The sequence below is a fragment of the Micropterus salmoides genome, unplaced genomic scaffold (assembly GCF_014851395.1).
Source record: "Micropterus salmoides isolate LMB-PRFRI ecotype aquatic unplaced genomic scaffold, ASM1485139v1 Ms_hic_scaffold_18, whole genome shotgun sequence".
In the NCBI taxonomy this organism is placed as follows: Eukaryota; Metazoa; Chordata; class Actinopteri; order Centrarchiformes; family Centrarchidae; genus Micropterus; species Micropterus salmoides.
In genome coordinates this window covers 30,910,547-30,933,415 of record NW_024040928.1, presented here as the reverse complement: position 1 = coordinate 30,933,415, position 22,869 = coordinate 30,910,547, and the positions used below count along the sequence as shown (strand labels likewise).

General features: G+C 42.9%; 1 protein-coding gene and 1 long non-coding RNA gene across 2 annotated transcripts in view; one reads left to right on the top strand and one right to left on the bottom strand.

The window, feature by feature from the left end:
- LOC119909373 (NLR family CARD domain-containing protein 3-like) overlaps window positions 1-22,869 on the bottom strand; it is a 175,128-nt gene that overhangs the window by 119,468 nt on the left and 32,791 nt on the right. The window contains exons 4-5 of the mRNA XM_038727572.1: window positions 18,339-18,563; window positions 17,812-17,919 (exon numbers count right to left, since the gene is read on the bottom strand). Of these exons, the coding sequence (XP_038583500.1) occupies window positions 17,812-17,919; window positions 18,339-18,563 (333 nt within the window). The remainder of the gene's footprint in view (window positions 1-17,811; window positions 17,920-18,338; window positions 18,564-22,869) is intronic.
- Window positions 27-18,565, top strand: LOC119909468. The gene is made up of 3 exons (XR_005445455.1): window positions 27-69; window positions 18,349-18,432; window positions 18,517-18,565. It is a non-coding gene; the product is annotated as an uncharacterized LOC119909468 (long non-coding RNA).

The window sequence follows — 22,869 nt, the reverse complement described above, 5'->3', positions numbered from 1 at the left end:
CTTTGAAGACAAGAGGTTCGAGCATAGACCGGTCACTCTTCATGGACACACAGCTGGGTCCAGGTCCAGGTCCAGGTCCTGCAGAGTCTGGTCCCTGCTGCTGCTCTGGGCTTCAACACAACACACACAGAGCTTTGAGAGTGAATAATGATGGTGGAGTGATTTGAGTCCTGGACAGTTAGAGATCCTCATCTCACCTCTGAGCTTTGGTCTGGCTGTCATGTTCCCCACACAGAGTGCTTTTAGAGGGAGGGACTCCCTCCTCTCTGTCCTCACACTGATTCATAGCAGAGCCCACACCTTCACACAAACACAACAACATGCTGAGAGAGCTGCACTCATTCATTACAACAAGCTTTACATCTCAGGACACTTTAGTTCTCCTCAAGGTCTGTGTCTTTAAATCTTTATTTCTGTCTTTGAATATTTAAATCATGACCAGAGAGACACAGGATGGCTGATTTTACTTTGGTCCTTCTCTATTCCTGTGAGGGCCCCTGATGGCTGAGGGGCCCTAATCAACCTCTAAGTTCCCCTCCACCCTGGGCTGGCTCTGGTCCATCTAGAAAGGATCCTGGAGTCTCTGGTACAGCTGAGACCTGGACTAAAGGGTCTTCAGTGAAACCAAGTCCGTCTCAGTGTTGGAAGATGTCTGTATTTGAGCCCTGAACTCTTCATCCATGCACTTAACTTCAGAGTATTAACAGTTAAATCAGAAACCTGAGCCAAGTGGATCCAAGCTGTCAGACCAGTTCAGACACACCCTGCATGTTTCACTGATGATGTGAGCTCAGACTACAATCAGACTGCTGCTGATTCTACTTGAGAAACATGAACAATATTACAGGGAAATCTTTCTGAAATCATTGTTCTTTAACTCGGAGAGAAATTCTACAGCAGATTTCAAAGAGATATTTAGAAACAGCCAATCAGCATCAAGAAGCATTTCTACTGTCCAGTTAAACAGTGATCCAGCACAATGTGATCAAAGTGATCCTGATTATCAGACATTTACAGATTCCTCTGGTCGGATTCTCACCTGCTGAACTCACTTCAGGTCGACTTACAGACACTTTGCACCTTCATGTGTGGAGGAAACACTGGGAGAGAAGAAGCTGCTCATTTCTTCCTCGTCAGTCCTGGTGTCTGTGTGCATCTGATCTGAGGACGCCGTCACAGCCTCATAACTTCAGAGTCTAAAAAACATCAGAGTGACGTCAAAACCGGTCTAACCTGTGGCAGACTCCACCTCATCAGAAGTGTTTTTATTTCCCTGTTCCTCTCCCTCACCTGAGTGATGGTGGGGGTGCGTATTTTATGTTTTTGATCCATTTGTTTTGATATTTGATTAAGGTTGCAAGAAAAATTCTTTATTGCTTAAATACCGTTTCCATTTGGCTATGAGATGGTGATACACCTTTCTTCTTTAACAGCCAGAGTCAGAAAAATCACTGATGTCATTTGAAGTTTTATTTTCTGTCTTCTAGATGTTGCTAACTAACAAGCTGATGAGCTGAGCTACACTTATGGGGATTAGGGTTTATAGGGCTTTATAAATGCACTATTGTAGATGAAGACTTGGAGAAAAACAGATGTAATTCTTCTACAGTGATTTCCAACCAACATTTTAAGAGACTAGAGAGGAACACTAAGAGAACTACAGTAGATGGAACCTCTGCAGCAGGATGTAAAAGTTTAGATTTTAGATACATTCAGTATCTGATAACCAAAACATAAAATAACAATAAGAATTAGAGAAGATAGTGAAACTCTGTCATTTCTAAATATCTCCTGTTATCACAAACATGTCTTAATCAAGCTGAATTAATCGGATCAAACTCGGTGTCCCATGAAACTCTTTAAAATATAAAGTCCAGATAACATGAGACCCAGGATTCAACTGGAGCAACACTGAATGTTGGATCAGGTCCTCACTGTGTGTGAGAGGACAGTATTAGGTTAGGAGGACAGCGTGTATGTGTGTGTGTGGATATGAATGTACAGTATAGTTTCATGTACTAGTATGGATCTATAAGTTTCTATATATGTATTAATATACACATTTTCTCTTAAAAGGAGAAACTCAATTAGCTTGGTCTATTTTTTGCTCAGTATTCATATTTAATCATCATACTCATATATTAAACAATAATACTATAATCTATGATTTAGTGTTTTCATAAAAGAAAAACAAAACCCTATATGAATTCAAATAAATTGTACACTAAGTCATCACATCAAGCTGAGTGAAGGATACTCACAAGTTATATGTATATGTACAGAAGCACTAATCATGGCGGCACAAACAGGCTCTCAGTACCAGATCAATAGAGGCTGGGGTCTACCACACCAGGCAGGAGCCCAGGTCACATACCAACATGTGAATGGGGAGAACTGCCACCTTTTGTTTTCCACTTCAAACTTTGTAAATATTTTACAGAATCATCAGACTTTTGGGGGAGATGTTTTTCTGTATTTATTATTGATTATCATTCTGCTCAGGGAAACTCAAACTAAACTCCATCAAAACCTTTGAAAACAAAAGCAAAAACTCAACACAAGGAATCTATTTTCACTCAGTTCGTCTCAAGAGATGAGGAAACAGTTTGAATAGAGAGAAACTCTGAGTCTCAGGAATGACAGGAATGAAGAAGAAGACAGACCTCATTCTGCAGCTGGGTGTGTTACATTATGTACGTAGCTACAGACGAGTGTTTTATCCTAACAAACAAACAAGCCATCTATTTTTCTGATAATCTCTGAAGCTCTGGTGCCTTCAGCCCTGTACATAAAGATGCTCATCAGTGTCACTTTTCATGAACTGACCAATCACAGCCTGGATGGGGCGGGAAAAAAGTTGATCCTCTACAGAAGCCCTATCAGTTGGCGACCCGCGGGTCACATCCGGCCCAGAAGCAACCTGCGTGGCTCAGCACACAGAATCTGATATGACAACATGAGCAAACTACATGTATGGAAGCAGCTAATGGGAGAGCTGTTTCGTTTCCTTCTCATCTCTGCTGAGAGTTTCAAATGCATCTGTGCCGATCTCCGCCAATCCAGGACTCAACCATACGGCCTGCCTGACCTGCAGCCTCCGTTTCTCTGCAGGGAGCCTCCACACACACACACACACACACGCGCACACACACACACACACACACACACGGAGTAAAGTCGGCCAGCAGATCAGCTGACTTAACTAAAATTGACAAGAACCAGGGCCGTTAAATAAGAGTTACGACACTCCATTTGACTTCTCTTGGAACTTTGGAATGCGGAAGTAACGCGCGTCATGGGGCATCCAATAGTTCCAAACACCGAATAGAGGGTATTTGCATGATGTCACAGAATGCAGTTACGCTCACTGAGTGGCAGAAAGACGAGCAACAGTGTTAGCTTGAATCAGCTAAAACACAAACAACACATCTAAAATGGACCACTGGTTCTTTGGTAAGCAGTTAGTTATATATATAATATCATTATTGTTTTATAGCCCAGCCCTACTACATACTACCTGCGACCGCAGTATGTACTACATATAGCATTTATTTATTTTGCAGTAGCCGGTTCCCGGTGTTGGAAAGAAGAAAAATACAACAGAAAGAAAATAAATGTAAACATTTTCTTCTAATTGAATCTTGTGTAAAACAATCTGCAACAAAGGTAACGTAGCGAGCTGCATCTGTACTACTACCAACAACAAATACAATATGTAGTCAGAATGTGCATTAGTGCTTCTGTCATTGTTTTTACAAATGTCTGTGCTCACATGCTGATGTCTTCTATGTGGCATCTTATTTGTGCTCGTCTGCTTTTGTCTGTGTTTATGTGACTCCTGTTTTTATGTTTTATCCATGTTCCTGGGTTCTCTGCTTGGGATTATGTGCTTAAGTTTGTTTGAATGTTTTCTGGATGACATGTTTGATGTTTTTTGTTCTGCCATCAACCTGCCAGGGACTCCAGATTAAATGAATCTGTACGGCTAAATCTGGCTCACTTACATTTGGGACTTAGTCCTTCTGGTCATCAATGTGCACTGTCCCTTTAAAACAAACAAACAAACAAAGAATTAAAGAGGTCATATTAAGCTTTTTGGCATTTTCCCCCTTTTAAGTGCTTCTTCCATTTATTTTCCTCCTATTGTTTACTTTCCAGAACCAGAACCCGGCTGAGCCCGTTCCAGACTATGAAACGCAGTATGAGGTTATGTACTAAATACTGGCCGCCCGCTGCTTAAGATTACAGCCAGTGTTTCCCCTCAGTGTTGACCTCTGACCTCTGCTGATGTGTTTGAGGACTTACGGAGAAGGTGCTTCTGGGTTTGGGTGTTGGAGGAGCCGGACTTTGGGGGGATTTGCACTGTGACCCTAAAGAGAGAGAAGAAGAACACACTTTCTTTCTCTCTTTCTTTATTTGGCAGGGACATTAACCAACATCTCAGTTGTGGCGGAGTTAGTTAAAGAGCTAATGTTCATGAGGAACAGAGAGATAAAACAGTGAGAGTTTGTAAAGGTCAGAGGTGAGGCAGTGAGATTCCTCATGACATCAGGATCTTCAGGGTCCTGAACAGAAACACAGATCTTCATGTTGCTGCTCATTTTAAAGTTGGACAGGCTCTGAAAACCCCTCTGTGGTGGGGGAGGAGCTCAGTGAGAGGTAAACCATGCTTTGGAGTGGAAATGGATTTTCATCTGAGTGTCCTCCAGACGAGCCCGTCCTCGTTCCAGTGGTGAGACCGGAGCTGTCAACTGATCACCATCTGGTGCTGATGTCAAGGCTACTGGTCGGTAGTCTTTCTGGGCCAGTGTTTATCAAGCTTCTCAAAGTGTCATTTTAGTCCTAAGTGCTGAGAATTCATGAATTTTAAACTTAAGTATACAAGCAAGTTATCAAATTTCTTAAAGCTAAGAATCACCCTTACTCTCCCAGTTATTTAAGACAGCTTGAGATGTCTCTCAAGTGGTTAGGAGTTGCCAGTAGGGTTTGTGACGGCGCTGTGGAGACAGAGACATGCGGAGAGGAGAGGAAGAATTCTGACGACTCGCAGTTAATAAGACGGGATCGGACAGTGCAGGCATAATCTTTGTCAGTGAGTTGGTGAGGGACGACATCTCATCAATGACTTTATGCAATAATGCGTTTTCAACTAAACTGAAGGTTGTGCTGGCACTTCGTAACGAGCCAAAATCATCAACATTGCTGCATTTGTCCTGTGGTTAAGAAACAACCATCAATAAGCCGAATAGTCGTGGAAACAATTATAGCACTTAGGCTACAGCTCCACACATTGTCACACATTTCATTGACTTCCCAATAACACCCCCAGTAATCCAAAAGAAGCAAACACAGTTCATGCAAACAGCCAGCTTAACAGAAGCAGTAGGCGCAGTGATAGCGCTCATATAAAGATAAACTTTTTTGTCTTTCATTTATTAATGTGTGGGCCTATATAATAATGTATTCTCTTGAAAATTCTTTATGTTGAATGTGTGTTGAATATAAACTCCTCTCAGGAATTTCACCATTCAATGTGAATTTATCTGAGAAGATTCTTAAATAAGGAAATCTATTCAGTGATTGGTCCTTGGCTACATCGTCATCCAAAATCCTGTTTGCGGCACAGCAAAGTGTCGTAAATCAGCACTCAGACTGACACTTAAGATTTACTCCTGCACTTCACTCAAATTAGGACGATGATGCTTGATAACTAACTTTTAATCACAGCTTCAAGCTAAGATTCTTTTTACTCTTAAGTCAGTTCTTAGCAGTGTTCTTCTGAGTAATTCTGAGAAGCTTGATAAATACGGGCCCAGGTCTTTAGCAGGTGTCTTTTTGGGAAGTTGAATTATGGTGGATTCCTTCCACTGGTTGGGAACACAGGCAGAGTCCAGGAGGTGCTGGAACAGCCTTGTGAGAACTCCACCTAGCTGATTGGAGCATTCTTTGAACACCCTGCCTCTGAGCCTGTAAGGGCCAGCAGCCTTGTGTGGGTTGACTGTGGGTGCTTCTCAAGTCTCTTATTTGTCGTTTCCTTGCTCCTCAATCCTCGCTTGATCCGGAAGTTGTTCTGCTCTGCTCTGCCATCTTGCAAGCCGTCCCAAAGCTCTTATTTGCGCTCCGAGGAGCGATGAGGGGGATCGAGAAGCGATCTCTGAGGAGCTATGAGCGAGGATACACCAATGCATCCTTGGCAGAAGTATTTTACTGACCGACACGGCCCCTTATTGGGTAGCCGATATATTGATTGGACTGATCTCATACATCAGGACAGATAACATTAAAGTCAAGTATATCGTTGCAAAGTCTTATATTTGAGTTGTTTTATGATTCACTGTCTTGTTAAAATCTGTGTTTATTGTAGGTCTGAACAACAAAAGCCCCACACACTTTATTTATTTATTTATTAGAAAGAGTTTTCTTTTTTTTTATTTCTCCCATCAACTTTTATTATGGAGACAATTAAAGTCAGAGAGAGTCGGAGAGTCTGTCTGCAAGAAACATGTTTTACATAATTTATCGTCATTCCTATTCAGTCACATGTGAGGCTGCACATTCCTGTGTTTAGTCCAAATAGACAATGATAAAACTACTTGTAAGGAGTCGGACAAATCACTAAACTGCACCAAAGTATCTAATGAAGCGAGCAAAGCATCTGATGAAAGCAGCGTGCGGCTCAGCTGATGAAAGTATAAATGAAAGCGCCGATGTTAGAGCCGACTGATAGCTGACCCAGCTGTGATCAGCTGCCGCCGTCATCAGAAACAGACGTTGCTTCATGTGACGCTTTGGAGGAAGGACGTCTCATGTCACAATCACCAGGTGTTCCCCAATAGTGATGGCTTGGAGGAAGGAGCTGGGGGTTGGCGAGGTCCAGGTGATTGGAGTGCTGCCACTGTTGAACTTGGGGAAGAAACTGTTTAACTGCTCTGCAAAGGAGGTGGGATCTGAGCAGCCAACCACTGGCGGTTTGGGGGCTCTGCCCACCATGATGTTTAAGCCCTGCCACGCCTCCCTCGCATTACCAGAGGTTAGTTTCTGTTCCCCATTGTTCTTGTAGTGTATCTTAGCTATCTTGGCCCTCCTCCTGAACTCCTTCTCCTGAGCTTGTCTCCTTTCAGAAAATTTCTTCTGGACCAGGCAAATTTTCACTTCCTTTGTGATCCATTTTTTATTGTTTGGGTGTATAGTTATTTGCTTGGTGGGAGTGACACAGAATAAAATGTAAGATGTAAGTACATCTGTAAGTGCATGTGAGTCCTCACCACAGTCATTAAAAAACAGGTCCCAGTCTGTCAGTTCAAAACACCCCTTAATGTTTCAGATGTTTCTTTATTCCAGACTCAGGGATTTTGTGATGCATGATTCACCTGTTTTTAGTTGTGACCCATATCTTGGCAGAAGTAAAATGACATTGTGATCTGAGCGACTGAGAGGTGGGCGTGGTTTAGAGATGTAGGCATTTGTGATGTTGCCATAGCACCGGTATAGTCTGAAGTCTGGTGGGAGTTGTGACACATTGCTCTAGGTTGGGCAAATGAGTGGTGATGTCCCACCTGTTAAAACCCCCCAGTAGAAACACTGGCTGTCTGACTGACAGCTCTGTTGTAACTGTCAGCTATGTGCTCTGCAGCTAGATTAAAATCAGACCCTGGTATTTACACTAAAATGACGGTGATCTGTGAAAACTCTCGGGGTAGGTAGTGAGGTCTGAAGGACACATTCAGCAGCTAATAATGCTTACAGCTCTGTGTCTCTCTGACTGAAAAGTTTGTAAAATACTGTTGCTGTTAACATTCCCAAACAACATGACAACAAAAAAAATGCACCAAAAAACCATAAAAAACTACGTAACACATGCGCACACAGAGCCGTGTCCGGAGTCGCTCTGGCAGAGTAGCGCCCCCAAACTTCTTTGATTAACACACAATCACTGTGGCAGGGAAAGATCTCACATCTGCTGTTGAAACCAAAACTTCTGTGTTTTGGTTTTAAAAGGGAGACCTTTCGCTACGTTTGCACCTCCCGTCCAGACTAAAACGGAGAAGTTTGGAAATGCTGCCGACCCAGTTTTGCGTTTCTAAACTCCAGGTAGCGTTTTAGTGAAGACGGGCAAAAACGGAAGACTTTAGAAACGATGACGCAGACGCTCACGTTTGGCTCTCTGATTGGCTCTTATAAGTCATACAAAGCAGAAACACGATGCTGCTGACAGAGTTTTAGTTTTGGTATTTTTATTAAAATTTTCTGTACCGTGTAAATAACACTTACAGCCTGCACTTACTGTGCATGTTTACTTTGCGACAACTCCCAGTCTGTTTTCCGCCACCACCGGTGCTTTTAACTCCCGTGTTGCATTCAGTAACAGTCCCAGCTTGTTATTGGTCCATGCAAAATAAAAACCTGTTGCGGTTCTTTGTCTGTAGTACTTTATTCTTTCATCAAATCTTCTGTAACTACGGAACAGACCATCTGCTTCATGTTTACACTGGCACGCACATGCCCAGTGTACTTGAACGGCCACTAGATGTGCGTTTTCAGTCGATTTAATTACAGATGGAGATCAACTCTGATACACAGCTAAAATGCTGCTGTGGCTCTGTTTCTAAACTCAAACAGAGTAGTGTGGGCGGGGCCTTAGTCGACAACTTTTCATTAGTTAGTTAGTCCAGGACCAGGACTCTGACTCCAGGAGAGAAGGCAGCGGGTTCAGGCGGGAAGTGGGAGAGGAGCGACTGCCGTGTTCACCGCTCATTACCATCTGCACTGTGGAAGTTGATGGTCTCTATCTTCTCAATGCTTTCCTCCAGTTCCATCTCTGTGACAACATGTCGTCTGCAGAGATGTAACTGCAGAATGCAGGTCAGCTTTACTACAACTCACACAGAAGCACTGCAGGTTATACTCCACATGGTATACACAGCCCTCAATTCTTTCATGGAGAAATACAAGCTGGTTGGATTTTCATTATCAGAATTCTGGTTCAGCTTCCACTTATTAACTGCCAACAGATGAGTCCTTTTCACACTGCTCTCAACTCCTAAATTACCAGAACTGTGCACTGCTTGAAAAACTTCAAGAAACATGTCTGCTTTGTCTTTGTTGGTTATTGCTTCCACCCCACATTTCTGTAAAAAACGGAATTCATTTCCTCTTATACAGACCTGACGTTCTATGCACAACTGACCACAAGTCTCCTACAGGAGTTTCAGGGCCCAGTGTTTCACAAAATCTTCTCCAGCTATTTTTCTTTGCATTCTTAATTACTCTTCTTGCTACTGCCCTTAATTACTTACATTCCAGTGCAAAATCCACCATTGGATACTTTCTTAATTTTCTATATGCTCGATTTGTGTCCTTTACCACTACATTACATTCTTTATTCCACCAAGGCACCAACATACGAGTTCTTGGCTTTTGTTTCTTGGGAATGGTACAAAGAGCTGCCTTATGAATAAAAACTGAGGGATGCATTCCATACATCTACAGATGTTTCACTGTCCACCGTGTCAACTAAATATTTAGCTCTCTCCTGAAACTCATACCATTTAGCCTGAGCAAATTTATATTTTGGAATTATCTCTTCTTCTTCTTTACTTTGTCTTCCAAACCTACATAAAATTGGATAGTGGTAACTGCCCATTGTATATCTCTCCATAATATCCCATTTTCCAAATCTGGATAATCTTCAGGAGGCAACTGATAAATTGATGCAACTGTTGGTATTCCTAACAATGTGGAACCTAGTTGGCCTTCCATCATTTATCACTACCAGATCATACTTGTCCAGAAAGTTCCCCATACTGGGTTATGGGCATTAAAATCCCCTACCCATATAACAGATCCCCTCACATGCTCCATAATCTCATCAAATTCAAATATTACCAATTGTTTACAAGGATTATACAGATTTATAACAGTTATTGGACTACAGTTACTCCAAACTTCCACTGCCAGAACCTCCAGACTGGAACTCATATCAAGCCTCCTATACCAGAGACCAGATTTAATAAAAATTGCACATCCCCTTCCTGGTCTATCAGACCTATCCTTCCTCAAACATTCATACCCCTGAATAACAAAATCAAGACTATGTTGTGGGACTGGACAGAACGGACCCAAGGACAGGGAGGCAGGTAGAGCAAAACAATGGGAGAAATAAAACGAAAAAAGGAAACCAGGACACTCACTGTCAGCCGGGCTGTCCCCACAACAGACTAGCCTTTAACCAGGTCTCTTGAATACACATCAGTTCTGGTTTCTCTTTAAATGCATCTACAAATCTCTTTAGTTCCTGTCCATTGGCAATAAGACTCCAGGCATTCCACTGAAGAATATAAAACATCAAACTATTAATCACCATCATCACTGTCCACAAGGACCTCCTCCATACTTTCTGGTCGTGATATCTGTGAATTCCTCACACTATGCTTTCATGTACTCGTGTAACTGCTCAGGTAGGAACTGATTTACACCCAGGAACCTTTCTGCTGCTTTGACCACAATTTTGATAGGGTCTGATCTCTTAACTGATGCTTGTGCTCCTACTAACACATCCACAATGAAAGCCAGAAATCTTTCCCTACTCAAAATGATCTGGGGAGAATGCTGGAGCAACTGGGAGACTTGTTGAATGCTGTTTGCCTTTTTGTTTCCAACTCCATGTTCTCTGTTGACTCTGTTAACTGCTTCTGCATATGAGACCTTATGATGTTCTCTCACTCTCTGGGCCCTTTGGGCCCAAACAAAGTGTTCACACTCACGAAATGCTTTTGTATGATGTCCTCCGCAATTACAGCATTTGGGAGCCTCTGCTTTACACACTTGATATTCATGATCCCCACCACATTTCCCACATTTACATTTAGCCCGACAAGAGCCTGCCACTTGTCCAAACTTATGACAATTATAACAGTGCAAGAGTGGTCTTTTATACTCCCTTACCTTATATGCCATACTTCCAAGAAATACTTTCCCTGGCATAACATTACCTTCGAATGTAAGCAGGACTGGTGAATCCCCATTGCTCCCTTCCTTATGCTTGAACCTCATAACATTAGTCACTCGGGTGCCCTTAACATTGTTTATCTGACAATCCAGCATACACTCCATATGACTCCTTTGATTGCTTGCTTCTCTCTAGGGACAACGATCTCAACTTTAACCACCACCTTCCCCACCTCCTTGGCGAAATCATATTGTTTTTTAACAAACTCTCAGCAACCCATTTGACAGTATTTTAGCTAGAGCTCCCCTAACAATCTGACTATCCAAGGCAGTAGTAACTCTCAGTGGGTTTCATGCTCTAAATCCACCACCTCCCTGCTTCTGATCCTTGACTCGAAATAGCACCGCAAACTCTTCAGAACTCATTTTCATAATTTTCTTCTCTCCAACTGCTTCAGATAAATCTGGCCTTTCAATTGATGCTTCTCTCTTCTGAATTCCTTTACTAACTACCTTCCACCCACCTCCCTCATCCCCACCACCCCTTCCCGTAGCCATAGGCTACGCTACTACACCACTTCTGCTTCTATTAATAACACCAACCACCAGCATATATAGATAATCCAGATAATTAGAATGAGAACATCCAGTGATCATTGCTGCAGCTCGTCAGAGAGTGAGCCCAAGCAACCACCAAGCCACCCTTCTCGCCTGCAAGGAGCAGCGCCAGAACACCGTTCCAGACCTATACAGGCTGTCGGTCAGTGTCCCCGCACACTTCCCCACAGACGTCGAGTAACCTAACAGCTGCCAAAGCAGTCCCAAAACCAAGTTGCCTTTTAATCAGACCTCATCAATTCTCCTTCCACCCCTCATAATGTTCTCCATCAGACGTTCCTCAGGGGGACCACCTTCCCCTGGACACTTCCTCAGACCACCATGTTTCTAACACCTCAACAGGAACTCGGTCAAAGAACTATATCCGGTTCCAGTTCTTCAAAATAAAACTCAAATTATGCTGAAATATCTCCGTGTGGGTTCCACCTTTAGAAGTGTGTTCCTCTTCTTCTTCTTTTTGTTTTATGGCAGATTGCAACCATGAGTTTTAAAGGTGCATACCGCCACCTACTGTACCAGAGTATGTAGCATGAACTATGTTTGATGGGACTACTTTATAACATAAAATAAAAAAAACAAAATAATAATAATAAAGAGAGAGAGAGAGAGAGAGAGAGAGAAAAAAAACGAAATAATTTTCATCATGTGCCCAATCCACGGCAATCCATCTACAGTATATTTTTGAGATAATAAACCTTCAAGGTTCCTCTTCCTTCCTGCCTGACTTATCTTTTGATTTAGCCTCATCCTCACATCCCTGTATTTCCTACAATGTAATAGTACGTGTTCTACATTTTCCGTTCTTCCTGTGAATGTCTAACTTTATCTCTATCGTCTCTGGAGCCTTTGCCAATAAACGTGTCACGTAGAGAAACTATTTAGCCCTTCAAAACCTTAAAAGGGAAAATGAAAAGTGAACAAGCAATTGTCAGAAACTTGTGCAGAAACAGTGTTTGTGAGGATCAAACTCAGCAGGAAAAGAAATGTACTTGAGCAACAGAATAAATCGAGAATATTTGTTGAGTTTATGTCTTCAAACCTTTATTGCAGACATCAGCAGCTACTAGATGCTGCTCCAAGAAAACTTTATTAAGTTCAGCCTTGAGGAGATCATTTCACCATTTCTAAGAAAACACATTTCTGACATTAAAGGCACAATCAGTGAGCCAGATGTTAACCAAAGTGAAGCCTCGTCCACCACCAACATTTAAACCACAGGACTGGAAGTTGTCTCCCTCCTACACAGAACACAGAGACACTGAGGAACCAGGCCAGATCCTAAATCCAGGATAAAGAGGTTCAGTGAATGTGGTGTTGAAGGTGTGGAGGTGGATCAGTGTGTCAGAGGAGACTCTGTAGAAGGACAGAGAGCCAGCAGGACAGTCCACATACACTGCTACTCTGTTAGAGGAGGAGGAGGAGGAGGAGGAGGAGGAGGAGAGAGGGAGGTCTGTTATTCTGTTATTGTGACAGACCATCATTATCAGAGCAGCTCAGACTCCAGGACTGATCATTCCATCCAAACAGACAGTCATCACTGCCTCCTCTCCTTCGGATTCCTCTGTAACTCACTGATATATCAACTCTTCCTCTCCACTCGACCTCCCAGTAACAGCGACCAGTCAGACCATTTCTACACAGCAGCTGAGGCAAGCGGTCAAATCTCTCTGGATGATCAGGATATGGCTGCTTCTCTCTCACATGTGTCACCTTCCTGTTGTTGTCAGACAGTTTGAGGTTTCTGTGTGCTGTGTTTGTGTCCAGTGTGAGTTCACAGAGATCTGATGGAGAGAACGAGACACAACACAGCAGCAGTTTATCATCAGACACATCTGAAGGTTTATTCTTTGTTTTCTATAAAGTTTAATGATGATGCATTTAGTCAGTAATGTTTGAATGAATAAATACCACAACTATCAACTTTGTATTAAGAGAAACTGACTGTGTGCTGTTTTGTCATCATGAGTCAGATTGAATCCACACTTACACTTCCTCACATCAGGTTTTAACCTCTGCTCTCCACCATGGTCCACCCTGGAGGAAGAAACACAGTCAGAGTGATTTTCTATCCAACATGAGTCCTAACTGCTGTTCAACATGAAGCAGTGTTCCTCAGTTTGTCAGTGTGACAGAAAAACAGGCTGAAACTTAATTATCTCCAAGATTCTTTCACTGTCTGAGATTAAAAGACCTAAAGAAAAAGAACACGAAGATGAAGAAAACAAATAATATGAGAGGAGAATGTCCAGAATGTCCTCTGCATGTTGTCCCCCAAAATACAGTTTGACCAGCATTCAAATAATGAACAACTAAGCTGTTTCCAGACTGTTCTCAGACCAGTCTGACCACCAGATTCAACTTGTATTCTGTAATTTATATGTCAGAAACAGAGGATCTGATCTGGTCTGGTGATTGAGCATGCAATATTCAGTGTGTTAGTAATTTTCTGCATTCTGGAGACTGGTGAAAATTTTATACAAACGGAAGCACAAAATGCAGGTGGCAAGTGACAATTCAGAATATAAAAATTAAATTGAATAATACAGCCGCTGTGTGTGCTTTATAATTTATTTTACCGACCTGAGAGTGTCCAGTCTCCAGTGTGGATCCTCCAATCCAGCAGACAGCAACTTCACCCCTGAGTCTCCTGGATGATTGTAGCTCAGGTCCAGCTCTCTCAGATGGGAGGGGTTGGAGCTCAGAGCTGAGGCCAGAGAAGCACAGCCTTCCTCTGTGATCAGACAGCCTGACAGCCTGGAATCAGGAAAACATCATAAACTCTGTGTTTTAGTAAATCATGCCAGCAGGAAATTCCTACAAACCATTTTCACTAACATGAACGTAAAACCAGATGATGAGGATTTAAAACAAACAGCTTATTACTGACCTGAGAGTTTCCAGTGTACAGTGTGGACTCTCGAGTCCAGCAGACAGCAGCTTCACTCCTGAATCCTGCAGGTTGTTGTTACTCAGGTCCAGCTCTCTCAGACTAGAGGACTGGGAGCTGAGAGCTGAGGACAGAGCTTCACAGCTTCTCTCTGAGAGGTTACAGCCACTCAACCTGAAAAAGGATTAGCAATGGACACAAACTAAATGATTTATTTGTCAAATATACAGTTTTAGAAATTGCACATCCATTTATCCACCTACAGAGCTTTGTTGGAGGCTTTGACCACTGGCAGCAGCCTCAGAAGAGCCTCCTCTGAAGCAGAGTATTTCTTCAGGTCAAACACATCCAGATCTTTTTCTGATGACAGTAAGATGAAGACCAGAGCTGACCACTGAGCAGGAGAGAGTTTATCTGTGGAGAGACTTCCTGAACTCAGGGACTGTTGGATCTCCTCCACTAGAGAACGATCATTCAGTTCATTCAGACAGCGGAACAGATTGATGCTTCTCTCTGGAGACAGATTCTCACTGATCTTCTTCTTGATGTACTCAACTGTTTCCTGGTTGGTCTGTGAGCTACTTCCTGTCTGTGTCAGCAGACCTCGTAGGAGAGTCTGATTGGTCTGCAGTGAAAGACCCAGGAGGAAGCGAAGAAACAAGTCCAGGTGTCCATTTGGACTCTGTAAGGCCTTGTCCACAGCACTCTGGTAGAGATGTGTTAGTTTAAGTTTGTCTCTGAAGACTTTAGACAGCCGGGAGGTTGATTGTTCTTCTGCCAGCAGATTGACACCAGAGTTGATGAAGGTCAGATGGACATGAAGAGCAGCCAGAAACTCCTGAACACTCAGATGGACGAAGCAGAACACCTTGTCCTGGTACAGCCCTCTCTCCTCTTTAAAGATCTGTGTGAACACTCCTGAGTACACTGAGGCTGCTCTGATATCGATGCCACACTCTGTCAGGTCTGATTCATAGAAGATCAGGTTTCCTTTCTGCAGCTGCTCAAAAGCCAGTTTTCCCAGAGACTCAATCATCTTCCTGCTCTTTGGACTCCAGTGCTGATCTGTCTCAGCGCCTACATCATACTTGGTGTTCTTCAGTTTGGACTGAACCACCAGGAAGTGGATGTACATCTCAGTCAGGGTCTTGGGCAGCTCTCCTCCCGCTCTGGTCTTCAACACCTCCTCCAGAACTGTAGCAGTGATCCAGCAGAAGACTGGGATGTGGCACATGATGTGGAGGCTTCGTGATGTCTTGATGTGGGAGATGATTCTGCTGGCCTGCTCCTCATCTCTGAACCTCTTCCTGAAGTACTCCTCCTTCTGTGGGCAGTGAACCCTCTGACCTCTGTCACCATGTCAACACACTCAGGAGGGATCTGATTGGCTGCTGCAGGTCGTGTGGTTATCCAGAGGCGAGCAGAGGGAAGCAGGTTCCCCCTGATGAGGTTTGTCAGCAGCACATCCACTGAGGTGGACTCTGTAACATCAGTCAGGACCTCATTGTTGTGGAAGTCCAGAGGAAGTCGACACTCATCCAGACCGTCAAAGATGAACACAACCTGGAACTCTTCAAAGCTGCAGATTCCTGCTGCTTTGGTTTCAGTAAAGAAGTGATGAACAAGTTCCACCAAGCTGTACTTTTTCTCTTTCAGCACATTCAGCTCTCTGAAAGTGAATGGAAATGTGAACTGTATGTCCTGGTTGGCTTTGTCTTCAGCCCAGTCCAGAGTGAACTTCTGTGTTAAGACTGTTTTCCCAATGCCAGCCACTCCCTTTGTCATCACTGTTCTGATTGGTTCATCTCTTCCAGGTGAGGCTTTAAAGATGTCTTCTTGTCTGATGGTTGTTTTTGGTCTGGCTGGTTTCCTGGATGCTGTTTCAATCTGTCTGACCTCATGTTCATCATTGACCTCTGCAGTCCCTCCCTCTGTGATGTAGAGCTCTGTGTAGATCTGGTTCAGAAGGGTTGGGTTTCCTGCTTTAGCAATCCCCTCAAACACACACTGGAACTTCTTCTTCAGGTTAGACTTGAGTTTACGTCGGCACACTGCAGCAACAGTTCCTGAATGAAGAAAGAAGAAATGTGATTAATAAGTGGATGCTACAGTAAATCTGATAAATGTAAACTTTAAGACATCAAGATGGTATTTATTTTCCTCCTCCATGAAATCTCTTCAGCTCATCAGCTGTGAACAGTTTCTGAGTTTCAGCCCAGAAGAATTCATAGATCTGATCCAAATGTGTGCATCATATTAACAGCAGAGTTTGAAATGGAAACTTCTCCCATGTTGCCTCCATTTCCTCTTTCCATCATGTTAAATCTGTTCAAATCCTCTTACTGCTCTGCAGACGCTCAGCCAGCTCCTCCTGCTTCATTCTCCTCAGGAAGTGCAGTGTGATCTTCAGAAATGCCTCTCTGCTGCTCCTCCTCTGCTCCTCCTCCTCACCGTCCAACACCTCCTCATCCTCCCTCTGACTCTCTAAGCATTCTGGGTAATCTGGACTGAGAACTCTCTGGAACTTCTTCACCTCGTTCTTCACAAACCTGCCAATGTTTTCCTGGAGCAGCTGGAACAGAAGAAAATGTAAAGTTGAACTGGTAGAAGTCAACATCAGATCATCTGTGACAGACAGAAAGCCTGCTGGTCTGCAGAGTGCAGCATGGAGACTGGATCAGAATGCTGCTTCACTATTTACTTTGTGGCTCCTGTAATTAGCAGTAGTAGCTGAGCTTGTACATTTACACACCATAAATATGGAGTCCAGGTCTGTTTGATGCTGCTGGGCAGACTGACCACTGGGAACCTCTGAGCTCTGCTGATCAACTCTGTGAAGAAATATGATGATTTGAACATATAATGACAAACAGTGTTACATGTGCTGTGTTATATCTGGTAGAAACAGATCCTCATACACCTATACCAGATCTTGGTATAAAAATGTATGATCTGGTCACTTTCCATGGAAACACCGCTGGGTGCAGGGTAGACTGGACAGGAGAAAATGCTGCTGTTTTACTCATCCAGCTGTGTCTCAGTGGACATCAGCGGACGAGGAGGCTGCTGAGGTCCTACTGGACTCTAACTGGACTTACAGTTACAGTAAGCAGCAGACAAAAGGGCATGCTCATACTTTTAATATTTTTACTTTCTCATGTGTTTGCCATTTGTTTTGCACTGTTCTTTGAACCTGGTTCATTTCTGTGCTGCTGATGTGACATGAGAATTTCCCTCTGGGAATAAATAAAGAGTCTATTATTATTTTTAATTAACAAAAAACAGTGCTGAACCAAGACCTACCTGAGAGCTCTTTTTAGGAGAGTCAACAAAACAACACAAACATTTAAGATTCTTACTTTTGTTCAGCATCATTATGTCCAGCTTTGAAGTGAACAGGGACATGACGGTCGCTGTTCATGGACACACAGCTGGGTCCAGGAGAATCTGGTCTCTGCCGATGGATCCTGAACAATGAAATAACAAATCAGATGTGTCCTCAAAGCAGATTTAATAGATATATTTATGTGTTGGTGTCTCTGATAGTGAGTTTTCAGCTGAATCTGCAGTTTGTCAGCGATACAGAGTTTTATAGAGACTTTCAGTTGTTGTTTATCTGTCCAGCTGCATCTTTACTGTTAGTAGCTCAAAACTAAACTTCATTCACCTCCATTGAGCAAGAGGAGGCTCCATAGACAATGATCTTATACATTCTCAAACCTGCATCCAGCTGTTTGTGGATTTTAACCGTGGTTTTGATATTTGGACTAAGATCTGCAAAATGTGAGACCAGTTTGAAAAAAGTGAAGAGTTAAGAACATGAAGTGATCAAAACAAAGACACCAAACCTCATCTCAGGAGAGACACAAACATTTAACATGCTGACCTTTGATCAGCAGAGTGGTGTCCACCTTTGAAGACAATAGGTTTGTCCATAGACCAGTCACTCTTGATGGACACACAGCTGGGTCCAGGTCCAGGTCCAGCAGAGTGGTGTCCACCTTTGAAGACAATAGGTTTGTCCATAGACCAGTCACTCTTGATGGACACACAGCTGGATCCAGGTCCAGGTCCAGGTCCAGCAGAGTCTGGTCCCTGCTGCTGCTCTGGGCTTCAACACAACACACACAGAGCTTTGAGAGTGAATAATGATGGTGGAGTGATTTGAGTCCTGGACAGTTAGAGATCCTCATCTCACCTCTGAGCTTTGGTCTGGCTGTCATGTTCCCCACACAGAGTGCTTTTAGAGGGAGGGACTCCCTCCTCTCTGTCCTCACACTGATTCATAGCAGAGCCCACACCTTCACACAAACACAACAACATGCTGAGAGAGCTGCACTCATTCATTACAACAAGCTTTACATCTCAGGACACTTTAGTTCTCCTCAAGGTCTGTGTCTTTAAATCTTTATTTCTGTCTTTAAATGTTTAAATCATGACCAGAGAGACACAGGATGGCTGATTTTACTTTGGTCCTTCTCTATTCCTGTGAGGGCCCCTGATGGCTGAGGGGCCCTAATCAACCTCTAAGTTCCCCTCCACCCTGGGCTGGCTCTGGTCCATCTAGAAAGGATCCTGGAGCCTCTGGTACAGCTGAGACCTGGGGCCTCATGTATAAACGCTGCCTACGTATAAAAAGGTTACGTACGCTGGTTTTCACGCACACGTGGGATGTATAAAAATGAACGTGATGTGAGAATGTGAAGTCCCTCCACAAACTTTTGTCTGGCTGTCAGTAAACTGCTAAAGTGCCAAAACTCACCAAATGTTTCAAAATAGTGTTTCCACTGCAATTACTGTGCAGATGTCAATGGAGTAGTCTATCAAAATCCTAATTATGTCTTTTGACAAAGGTTTGATCATGTATGTAGTGGTTTAATATCAAAATAAAATTGAATGTGAGAAAAATAGATCATGATGACTTTCACATATTTAATTTCACTTCATTTCACATGTTACCACTTTATCATGTAAACATTCAAACCAGCAGTGTTATTTGTGCTCGCACTAGTCAGCCATAACTATTCCATACTGCACCTTTCAATTGGAAAAGAAATAAAATAAGCCAAGTGCCAACTGCAGGCTGCCTTTCCCCGGTATTAGCCGGTGTGTTTACCTGAGGTGTAGGCCTCTTTAATAATAATGTTCGTTGTGATTAAAACCTGCTTTCACATAGCGGTATAATGTGAAAAATTTAGATTTTGTTTTTGACAGGGGGACGGGGTTTTACAATCACAATGCCATCACCGATGGCTGACAGATGGCTTTTATACATGAGGCCCCTGGACTGTTCTAAAGGGTCTTCAGTGAAACCAAGTCCGTCTCAGTGTTGGAAGATGTCTGTATTTGAGCCCTGAACTCTTCATCCATGCACTTAACTTCAGAGTATTAACAGTTAAACCAGAAACCTGAGCCAAGTGGATCCAAGCTGTCAGACCAGTTCAGACACACCCTGCATGTTTCACTGATGATGTGAGCTCAGACTACAATCAGACTGCTGCTGATTCTACTTGAGAAACATGAACAATATTACAGGGAAATCTTTCTGAAATCATTGTTCTTTAACTCGGAGAGAAATTCTACAGCAGATTTCAAAGAGATATTTAGAAACAGCCAATCAGCATCAAGAAGCATTTCTACTGTCCAGTTAAACAGTGATCCAGCACAATGTGATCAAAGTGATCCTGATTATCAGACATTTACAGATTCCTCTGGTCGGATTCTCACCTGCTGAACTCACTTCAGGTCGACTTACAGACACTTTGCACCTTCATGTGTGGAGGAAACACTGGGAGAGAAGAAGCTGCTCATTTCTTCCTCGTCAGTCCTGGTGTCTGTGTGCATCTGATCTGAGGACGCCGTCACAGCCTCATAACTTCAGAGTCTAAAAAACATCAGAATGACGTCAAAACCGGTCTAACCTGTGGCAGAAACCCAGTGAATGTTAGAGGAATCACACATCTAATGATGTAGTTCTGCTACCTGTCCACTAGATGCTGCTAACTAACCATCTGATGAACTAAATCAGATCAGGGCCGGTATTCATCAAGCTTCTCAAAGTGCCATTTTAGTCTTAAATGCTGAGAATTCATGAAATTTACTCCTACTTTTAAACTTAATAAAAGCCAGTTATCAAATTTCTTAAAGCTAAGAATCACTGACTCTCCCAGTTATTTAAGAAGCTCCAGAGGTCTCTCAAGTGGTTAGGAGCTGCCAGTAGGGCTTGAGATGGCGCTGTGGAGACAGAGACATGCATGAATATTTCAGGAGAGAAAGAATTTCTGGATTATTTGACGACATGCAGTTAATAAGATGCGGTCGGACAGCGCAGGCATAAACTTTGTCAGCGAGTTGGTGAGGGACGTCACCTTACCACAGACTTTACGCAGTAATGCATTTTCACTTAAATTGAAGGTGGTGATGACGCTTTGTTTCTTTGCCACAGGACATGCGCAGCAATGCTGATGATTTTGGCCCGTCACAACCATCAATAAGCCGAATAGTCAGGGAAACAATTCTGGCAATCATTGTCACGCGTTTCATCGACTTCCCAACAACACCCCCCGTAATCCGACAGAAGCAGACAGTTCATGCAAATAGCCAGCCTCACAGGAGCAGAAGAAAGATAAACTTTTTTATCTTTCATTTATTAATGTGTGGGCCTATATCATAATGTATTCTCTTAAAAATTCTTTATTGTTAAGTGTGTTGAATATAAACTCTTTAGAATTTCACCATTCAATGTGAATTTATCTGAGAAGATTCTTAAATAAGGAAATTATTCAGTGATTGGTCCTTGGCTACATCATCATCCAAAATCCTGTTTGCAGCACAGCAAAGTGTCGTAAATCACTAAGACTGACACTTAAGATTTAGTCCTGCACTTCACTCAAAGTAGGACAATGATGCTTGATAACTAACTTTTAAGCTCAGCTTTGAGCCAAGATTTTTTTTAGTCTTAAGTCAGTTCTTAGCAGCAGGGACGTGCACAGGAATTTTGAAGGGCAGTTGCTCTGACCTGAAAAAAGGCACCCCCCCCAAAAAAAAAAAAACAAACAAAAAACATGGGCTATATGAAGGACAGAGAAAAAACATTTTTTTATTAAAAAATATACAAAAAGTAAAAACACTTAAATACAGCACTCAATAACCTAAACTACTATTAATAACAAAACAGAAAAACATGACTCGACTCATGAAAAAAGAGTTCCTTATATTATTGTTTATTGTTTTTTTTAATCATTATTATTATTTTTTTTTTTCCTTTTTTTTTTTTTATTTGAAAATAAATAATCTAGATTGAATTGACAGATGGGGAAAACTCGCTTCTAATAAAATATTAAATAAAAAAAACGCTTAGATTTCGGAAAAAAATACAATCCTTTTTTAACCTTTTGGCTTCCCGTACATTCAGTTGCGCTTCTAGCTCGTATTCACTTCTGTTGGTACGTATCACGTATGGTAACTGGGCAAAACTACGCATGATTTGTTGTAGTATGATTGCATAAAGGAAGGAAACAGGAATTCCGGTAGGGAACAGAATCGACTGACGTGCAGGCAGCGCTGCAGCAGTGCAGCCACTTAAACAGAGTTTGCCCTTCCCCTACTGACTTTCACTTTCGGTGCCCGAATGGAAGTGAATGAGGCTTTGCGATCGCGATTATTTTTTTATTTTATTTTTTTTTCTCGGAAGGGCGAGTTGGAAGGGCAACTTGAGTCAGGAAAGGCAAACGGGCAGTTGCCCGGGCAACCAGAGCAACCCCCCTGTGCACGTCCCTGCTTAGCAGTGTTCTTATGAGTAATTCTGAGAAGCTTGATAAATACGTCCAGATACGGGCCCAACTCAGCACTAAAAGACGTGTCACGCTTCAGATAAGACCCAGGAATAGACTGGAGACAAGAGCTGGTTCTCAGAGATTTATTGAGTCAAGGAGCTGGCGGTGGCTGCGGGGATCGGGGCAGGCAGAGCAGGCAGGCGAAGGAAGCTGATGGGGTCCAGGCAGAGAGGCAAACAGGTAACAGGTAGGAGAGTGAGATCCAGGACACGGGGAAGGTGAGTTGGTCACGGACGGGTCCGGTAGAGATCCTGAGTACAGGAAAAACAGGTTAGTTGTCAGCTTAACAAACAGAGTACAGGTATGGTTCCTAACCAAACGAGCTGGTAGCCAAGACGTACAGAGACGACTTAACAATCCGGCGAGGACAGGACGTCAGGCCGCTGCTTAAGTAGGGCAGGAACCCGAGGGAGTGCAAATCACGTGCAGGTGTGTAATCAGCTCCTCGCAGCTGACACGACTCCCAGCAACCTGCAGGTGAGAGAGAAAGGGGAAAAGGGCCGGAAACCAAAAACCGCAGCCACAACCAGGGAAAAAAAACACAAGGCAGTCTTCCACAAGTCAGGGTTAGGTCGCAGCAGG